This window comes from Cebus imitator, unplaced genomic scaffold (genome assembly GCF_001604975.1).
Source record: "Cebus imitator isolate Cc_AM_T3 unplaced genomic scaffold, Cebus_imitator-1.0 Scaffold990, whole genome shotgun sequence".
Classification (NCBI taxonomy): Eukaryota; Metazoa; Chordata; class Mammalia; order Primates; family Cebidae; genus Cebus; species Cebus imitator.
In genome coordinates, this window is record NW_016108305.1 from 7,491 (window position 1) to 16,093 (window position 8,603).

The 8,603-nt window shown below is 43.9% G+C and overlaps 1 protein-coding gene and 1 long non-coding RNA gene across 2 annotated transcripts in view; one reads left to right on the forward strand and one right to left on the reverse strand.

The window, feature by feature from the left end:
* The window catches only part of LOC119469908, a 6,623-nt gene extending 1,069 nt beyond the window's left edge, over positions 1 to 5,554 (forward strand). Inside the window, exons 2-3 of the long non-coding RNA XR_005198767.1 lie at positions 5,194 to 5,195; positions 5,470 to 5,554. This is a non-coding gene — a long non-coding RNA (uncharacterized LOC119469908). The remainder of the gene's footprint in view (positions 1 to 5,193; positions 5,196 to 5,469) is intronic.
* Positions 5,555 to 5,860: 306 nt separating this feature from the next.
* LOC108298546 (leucine-rich repeat-containing protein 37A-like) lies at positions 5,861 to 7,834 on the reverse strand. The gene is made up of 2 exons (XM_017521218.2): positions 6,766 to 7,834; positions 5,861 to 6,409 (listed from the first exon to the last, which is right to left on the reverse strand). Exons 1-2 carry the CDS (start codon positions 7,024 to 7,026, stop codon positions 6,065 to 6,067), a joined length of 606 nt encoding a protein of 201 aa, XP_017376707.2. The 5' UTR covers positions 7,027 to 7,834; the 3' UTR covers positions 5,861 to 6,064.
* Between the last annotated feature and the right edge of the window lie 769 nt (positions 7,835 to 8,603).

The window sequence follows — 8,603 nt, forward strand, 5'->3', positions numbered from 1 at the left end:
GTAGCTGGGACTATAGGCGCACGCCACCATGCCCAGCTAATTTCTGTACTTTTAGTAGAGACGGGGTTTCACCATGTTGGCCAGGATGGTCTCGATCTCTTGACCTGGTGATCCGCCCACTTCAGCTTCCCAAAGTGCTGGGATTATAGGCATGAGTCACTGCACCCTGGTCCAGATTAAGTTTTTTTTAATAAAAATTTAGCAACCTAATTTAGTCTTCAAAGAGTTAGTATGAAAAAAAGAATGTAAATGCCACAATTAATTTTTATGCTAATTACATGTAGAAATGATACCACTTTGGATATTTTGAAGATTTAGTATGAAAACAGAATATCTCATTAATAACATATATAATGATTACATGTTGAAATAATATTTTTGATATATGCGTGAAATAAAATATATTAACATGTTTCACCTGTTTCCTTTCTAGCTTTGAGACAGAGTCTCATTCTTGTTGCCCAGGCTGGAGTGCAATGGCATGATCTTGGCTCACTGCAACCTCCGCATCCCGGGTTCAAGCAGTTCTCCTGCCTCAGCCTCCTGAATAGCTGGGGTTACAGGCATGTGCCACCATGTCTGGCCAATTTTTGTATTTTTAGTAGAGAAGGGGTTTCTCTGTGTTGGTCAGGTTTGGTCTCAAACTCTTGACCTCAGGTGATCCACCCCCCTTGGCCTGCCTGTGAGCCACAGCACTGGCCTCCTTTTTAGTTTTATTTTTTAAGTGACTACCAGAAAAGTTAAGATTATGTATGTGACCTGCATTAGATTTCTAATGAATAATGCCACTTTAGAGTATTCCATTGAATGATTCATCTACTGTGGATGGATACTGAGATGTTTCTAGTTTTTACTTACTACAAACAATGCTGCTTTGAACATTCTTATATTTGTATCTTGATAACACTTTTGCCTGAGTTTCTCTAAGATGTAATAAGGGTACAAAATTGTTTTCCTAAGAAGTTGTGCTATTTCAAGTGGCAGACTGAGAACATGCCAAGTCTCTACCTGTTCAACCTCCACCAAATCCCTGAAAGTTATACAACAGAAATAATTTAAAAATCCACAACCTTAGCTCAAAATGTGGAAGCAGTTCTACAAATGCTCCCCTACCAGAAATGCCTGGGAACTACCTACAAGTTATTGGTTGGGACAAGGCAGTAGGAGAAGCCAGAGGCACATCAACCCCATACCCTTCTTCCTTGGGCCAGGCAGCAGTATCTTCCTCCAGGCAGGAACAATTGTCAGAAAGTGGGCAGCGTCCTGGAACCCTGGAAGAAGGGTGTACACTCCCTTACTAGCCATCTCCGACACCTTCCTTATTCTCAGCAGAGTCCATCTGGAACACTACCCCTGGAATCTCACCTCTCCTCTAGAGCTAGAAAACAGAATTGTCTGGTTCCAGCATTTTTTTCTTATTAATAAGATATCAGACAAGGGTGGGGAAAAGCTATTTTAAAGTAGTCATAATTCCTCTTCTTAGATTACTATGTTAGTCTTTTTTTTTTTTTTTGAGACAGAGTCTCACTCTGTTGGCCGGGTTGGAGTGCAGTGGCGTGATCTCGGCTGACTGCAACCTCCGTCTCCTGGGTTTAAGCAATTCTCTTGCCTCAGCTTCCCAAGTAGCTGGGATCACAGGCACCCACCACCATGCCTGGCTAATTCTTGTATCTTTAGCAGAGATGGGGTTTCGCCATATTGGCCAGGCTGGTCTCAAACTCCTGACCTCAAGTGATCCAATCACCTCGGCCACCCAAGGTGCTGGGATTACAGTCATGAGCCACTGCGCCCAGCATGTGTTTTATTTTAAATTTAGAATTCATGTATGACTTGTCTATATAATTACATTAGTTCAATGTGAGTTGAACTAATGATGTAACACACAAACTGTTGTGAAAAACGTCAGTTACTTCTAATGTAAGCATTTTTTCCAAAATCATTTATGTGTCTAAACTAATTCCTTTTATAAATCAGTAAGAAAATGATAAAACAATTCAACAGGAAAATGAACAAAGGACAGACAACTCAGAGAAGAAACACAAATGTTCAATAAACATATAAAGGTATTTAATTAAATTCATGAGTAATCAGAAAAATTCAAATTTAGATGGAAGCCCCTTTATTCATCTATAACATCAACAAAAAGTTGGAGAATACCTTGAGCCCTGGAGTTTAAGACCATCAACAAAAAGTTGGTGAAAAAGTGTGGGGAAATGAATGCTGTCATATTCTGTTGACAACAGAGTAAGTTGGCACAACATTTTTGAGGGCAATTAAAATTTTATATCTACACAGTCTTCACCCCAACAATTCCATTTCTAGATATCTATTTTACAGGAATAGTTGCCCATGTTCACTAAAAAGCATATACAGGGATTTCATTGCAGCAATGCATGTAACAAGAAAACTAAATGTAATCTAAATATTCATCAATGGGGGAATCATTAAATAAACTATGATGCATCCATACTATGGATATGCAGGAGTTTAAAATGAATGCGGTAACCCTGTAAGTACTGGGAAGGAAAGAAATCTAAATCGTATCATGAAGTGAAAGAATCAAGTTGCAAGATGTTACCACTCATGTAAAGAAGAAAGATTTTAAAAACCACACAACAAATCTATTTTGCTTTATGTAAATATGTATGTACACAATGGGAAAAAGTCTGGAAGGATATATACTAAATGCAGAATAGCGTTATCTCAGGGATGAGGGAGTAGGGCACAACAAGGGATTTTGTTGTATCTCTTACATCATTTTTATACATTAAAAACAAAATCATGGGCTGGGGGTGGTGGCTCATGCCTGTAATACCAGCATTTTGGGAGGCCAAGGTGGCAGGATCACTTGAGCCCTGGAGTTCGAGACCAGCCTACGCAGCATAGGGAGACCCTGACTCTACAAAAAATACAAATTTAGGTGGGCGTGGTGGCATGCACCTGTGGTCCCAGCTACTTGGGAGGCTGAGGTGGAGGATCACTTGAGCCTGGGAGGCAGAGGCTGCAGTGAGCAGTGATTGTGCCACTGTACTCCAGTCTGGGGAACAAGGTAAGACCCTGTCTCTGAAAAAAAAAAAAAAGAGAGAGAGGAAAAAAAGGGAATATAATCATGTATTATTTGTATGATAAAAAATAAATTTAAATTGCCTCTTAAAGAGAGTTCACCAAATTTAATTCTAAAATAACCATAGGATTGCAATCAACAGAGGTTGATTTGGGGTATGGAGGGGAAATATCTTTTCTCAGAAGTACAGACCTCAAAATTCTGGACCAAGGGTGTTACAATGCAGTTAGTTTTTTTTGTCATGTTTGGAGAGAATATACTCAGAGTTTCTCAGTCCAACTGTATGCTTTCCATAAATTTCCATCAATGTAAGAAATATAGTTTCCTTGGAAATTCTGTAAAGAAACACAGTTTATATCCTTGAATAGGTAGGAAAAGAATGAACAGGATAAGAAAAAGAATCATGGCAACCTTGTCAGGGATATTCAGTTACAGAAAATAACACCTGCCTTCTAATTTCCAGAGCTATCGGCTTCCCAGTTTGCACAATTAATCAAGAAATAATGTGGGGCCCCTGGCACAAATGATGAGGTGTCTCCCGAAGCTTAACTTCCTGTCCGTCCAATCTCTTAGACAGATGATGCCAGTTAATTACTTTGAATATAAGTATTTTATCCAAAAGCACTTATTTTGTCTAAACAACTCCTTCTACAAATCAATACAAAAATCATAAATAATTCAACAGAAACTGCGCAAAAGCTTATCATTATCAGCAAATAAGAAGAAAGAAACTGTATGCTTTGGCCCAGTGCCCTCTGCTGAAACACCAAAGCTTTGGCCCAGTGCCCTCTGCTGAAACATCCTAGGATTTTTCTTTCCACTTCTATTACAACCGATCTGATTTAGCCCCTTCACACTTTACTCCTAGGTTTTGCTAGACCTTTCTATTTGTCTCCCTGAATTAAGGTTTCTCCTCTAGGGCACTCTAATTATGGATTCTAAAATAATTCTTTGCATGTCTATACTTGAACATAAAGCAAAAAAACAAATAAAATAAAATAATCTTTCTTTTTTTTTTTTTTTTTGAGACGGAGTTTCACTCATGTTACCCAGGCTGGAGTCGGCTCACCGCAACCTCCGCCTCCTGGGTTCAGGCAATTCTCCTGCCTCAACCTCCTGAGTAGCTGGGATTACAGGCACATGCCACCATGCCCAGCTAATTTTTTGTATTTTTAGTAGAGACGGGGTTTCACCATGTTGACCAGGATGATCTCGATCTCTTGACCTCGTGATCTACCCGCCTCGGCCTCCCAAAGTGCTGGGATTATAGGCTTGAGCCACCGCGCCCGGCCTAATCTTTCTATTTTAATCATTTCATCTCTCTTGCTTGGAAACTTTCAATGGCTTTCCATATCTCACTGTGTAACTTTCAAACTCCTATAGCTGATAATCGAGGTTTTACACAATCATATCTTCATTGTTCCCTCATGTGATTCTGTGCAGCGAGATGGGTCTAAATTCCAATCATACCTGTAGCCATGCCTTTGCCTAGACTATACTCCCATTTTTTTTTCTATTTAACAAATTATAGCTACTCTTTAAGACCCAAGTAAAGTTTTAGCTTATCCATGTAGCTTTCCCTGACCTCCACATCTCAAGGATCACAGATTCTAGTAAATTCTAGCACCGATGTTCTGCATTATCTTTTAGTACTTAAGTATATATACCTCCCTTTTCATGCCTATTCTCTCCCTTCCTTCCTATCATTTTCATGCTCTGGAGACAGTAGCATACTTGGCCCTGGGTTAGACACAAAACAAGTGCTACAGATAGAAAGCCACGGACAAAGACGAGTTCCAGACAAAACTAAAGGACTGAGTAATCATGTTAACAACCAAAACTCCTACATATGCTAGGCACCGATGCAAGTATTTCATGTATTCCTCACCTGAATTTTGCAACAATCCTGTGAAATAGTAACTAGCATAATCCCCAGTTTAAAGATAAGGAAACTGAGTCACAGAGCAGAAAAACTTGCTCTGGGTCACCAAGCTAATAAATGACAGACCTGGGCTCAAACCCAGGCAGCCTCGCTCCAGAATCAACTCTTAAGCACTCAGAGCATCATCACTGAGACGGGGAGAGGGACAGGCTGCTGTAAATAGGGTGAAGTGAAAATGGGAGGAGAGCGGTGGTTAAGCAATGATGTGATGAGGCTAAATAAAAATGGATAAGAAAACGAGTAAGGGTAAAAGACTAGAGTAAAAGTAAAAGACTGGAGAAGGGGCCTAACAGTAAAGGAGAATGAGGAGAAGGAAGAGTGGACAAGCAAAGGTGAAAGCAGAAAGTCAGCTGTCAGTATGGTTTGGGGAGATAAGGAAGGCCCAGGAAGGCCTCCAGGAAAAGCCTGCCATGTCAGGCAGGACACAGAGGACAATGGAGGAAAGGTGATGCTTACAAAATAGTGAAGGTGACATTGTAGGTGTTGGGCTCTGGCACAGGCACGTGGCGGAGCCTCTGCTTTGGTTTGAGATCAATACACGACAGCGTCTCATCTCTGCAGGTACAGAGCTCACACGTTGGTGCTTGCGGAGGCCTGTTCCTCTGGTGCAGTTAAAGCCTTATTTTGGGCGTAAGTTTCAGGCTGCACCAGTGAATCCCGAGTAGGTTCTAGATCAGTAGGTGGACCTGTGACTTCAGTCAGGTTTTGATGCTGAGTCTGAACCTCGTCTGGACGAGGAGCTGTAGTCTTCTCCAGGGCTGTAGAATGTCCAGTCTCTGTAGTGGGTTCTGGAGTGATGGTAAGCCCCTGATCCAAACGTAGAACTCTGAGTTGAGTCAGGTTTGAATGCTGAGTCTGACCCTTGTCTGAAGGTAGAAATGTCACCTCAGGGTGTTTTGGAGAAGCTGTAGCCATCAGGGCTGTAGGAGGTTCAATCTCTATGGTGGATTCAGGAGTGATGGTAAGCCCCAGATCCAAAGGTTGATCTGTCACTCTTGGTGGCATTGGATGCTGAGCTTGATTCTGACCTGGTGTTTGAACTGTTACCTCTTGATGTGCTAGAAGTTGGGGCACAATTTTTTAAGAGGCTGAGTTGGGGTCTCCTGCATGGTTGGAGAAAGTTCGACCTCTGTCATGGATTCTGGGGTGATGGTAACCTCTAGGTCCAGAGGCTGAACCGTGACTTGAGTCATGTTTGAATGCTGAGTCTGACCCTTGTCTGAAGGTAGAAGTGTCACCTCAGGCTGTTTTGGAGGAGGAGCTGTAGCCATCAGGGCTGTGGAATGTTCAACTTCTGTAGTGGATTCAGGAGTGATGGTAAGCCCCAGATCCAAAGGATGAACTGTGGCTTGAGTCAGGTTTGAATGCTGAATCTGAACATGGTCTGGATGTGGAAGTGTCACCTTAGGGTGCTTTGAAGGAACTATAGTCTTCTTCAGGGGTGTAGAATGTTCAACCTCCGTAGTGGGTTCTGGGGGTATGGTAAGTCTCAGGTCCAAAGACAGAACTGCAACGCTGGGTGACATTGGGTGCTGAGCTTGATCCTGACCTGGTGTTGGAACTATTACCTCTTGATACACTGGAAATTGGGGTACAACTTTCTTAGGAGGCTGAGTTGGGGTCTCCTGTGAGGTTGGAGAAAGTTCAACTTCTGTTGTGGATTCTGGGGTGATGGTAAGCCCCAGGTCTAAAGGTTGAACTGGACACTAAGCGACATTGAGTGGTGAGCTTGATCTTGACCTGGTGTTGGAACTGTCACCTCATAATGAGCTGGAGGTTGAGCTGCAACCTCCTTAGATGGCTCTGGAACCTGAGCTGGGACCATCTGCTGGCTTGAAGGTTCTAGAACCTTAGGGGGCTCTGGGGCCTGAACTATGGCTTCCTGCTGGGGTCGAGAGGGTTCTGCCTCCATAGAGGGTGCTGGAACCTCCTGCTGAGTTAGAGATGGTTCCACCTCTTCAGGGAACTCTGGAGGCAAAGATGGGGCCATCTGCTGGGTCAGAGAAGGTTCTATCACCATAGGGGGCTCTGAAGACTGAGCAGGGACTGCTTGCTGGACTGAAGAGGATCCTACCTCTTTAGGTGGCTCTAAAAGCTCAGTTGGGGCCTGCTGTAGGACAGGAGATGGTTCGACCTTCCCAGGTGGCTCTGATGGCTGAGCTGGTATCTCCTGCTGCAGTGGAAGGCTGATGATCTCTTCTGTGGACTTCAGAGGATGACCTGAGGCTTCCTACTGGGTTACAGATGGTTCAACCTCCTTAAGGGGCAATGGTGGTTCAGCTGGTAACTCTTGCCAGACTGGAGAAGGTTCTACCTCCTTAGGGGAATCTGGAGTCTGAATTGTGGCCTCTTGCTGGACTGGAGGTTCAATCTTTTCAGGAGAATACAGAGGTGGGGAAGGGAGATCAGGCTGGACTAGAGAAAAGTCTGCCTGCTCAGTGGGAATAGGAGGGTTGTCCTGCTGGACTGGAGAAGGTTCAACCCCCATAGTGACTGCTGTAGGTATGGTAAGCTCCAGATCCACATTTTTAACTGTGGTATTAGGCAAAGGTGAATTACTTCTGAATACTGGAGACAGATCTAGAGGTGAAAATACCATCTCATTACTCAATGGACTGAGCTGAGTTGGAGGCTGAGTTGTGGGCACTTGATGGACTGGAGGAAGTTCATCATTTTCAGGGGTATTTAGCTGCTGAATTATAATCTCTTGCTGGTGTTTCAAATGTTGAAACTGCTCAGGGGATATTAAAGGCTGAGCTGGGGCCCCCTGTTGGGTTAAAATTTCAACCTGATTAGTGAGATTTGGAGTCACTGTAACCATGTGATCCACAGGTTTAACAGTGACATTGTGCAATGCTGGAGGTTGAACATGTTGATCATAACTTAGAGAAGAAACTGGTACCTCATGATGCTCCGGAGGTTGTGCTACAACTTCATTAGGGAGCTGTGGAATTTGAGCTGGGGCCTCTTGCTGGATTAGAGGAGACTCAACCTCCTCAGGGGTCTGTGGATGCTCAGCTGCAGCCTCCTTCTGGGTTGCAGAGGGGTTCTCATCCTTAATAGGTTCTGGAGACTGAACTGAAGTCTCCTGTTGAATTGGTAAAGGTCCGTCTTCCAATGACTCTGGAAGCAGGGGTGGGCCCCCGTGCTGGGTGGTGAAAGGTTCTACATCCCTAACTGGTCCTTAGAGCTGAGCTGTAGCCTCCTGGTGGATTGGAGAAGTTCCCATCTCTGCAGTAGTCTCTGTTGTTATGGTGAGCTGCACGTCTGGAGGCTTAACAGTGATACTGGGCAAATCTGAATGCTGAGCTTGATGGTGACCTGCAGGTAAAACTGTTACTTCGTGATGTTCTGGAGGCTGAGCTGGGGTCTCCTGCTGGGCTGGAGAAGATTCAAGCTCCCTAGAAGACTCAGAAGGCTGAGCTGGCTGCTCCTGCTCACTGGGGGAAAAGTTCAGGCTCCATAGGAGGACCTGGAGGCTCCTTTGTGGCCTCCTATTGGGTTGCAGAAGGTTCTACCTCCTCTGGAGGCTGAGCTGGATCCTCCTGCTGGGCTTGGGAAGATTCTGTCTCCTTGGTAGGCTCTGAAGTTACGGCA

Excerpts from the sequence above, each read along its gene's own strand:
- LOC108298546 (XM_017521218.2), bottom strand. The coding sequence starts at position 7,026 with ATGGTGATAGAACCTTCTCTGACCCAGCAGATGGCCCCATCTTTGCCT. Across the intron at positions 6,410-6,765 it reads AACCTCCAGCTCATTATGAG|GTGACACTTCCACATCCAGA; the intron begins GTGACAGTTCCA and ends AAGCACCCTAAG.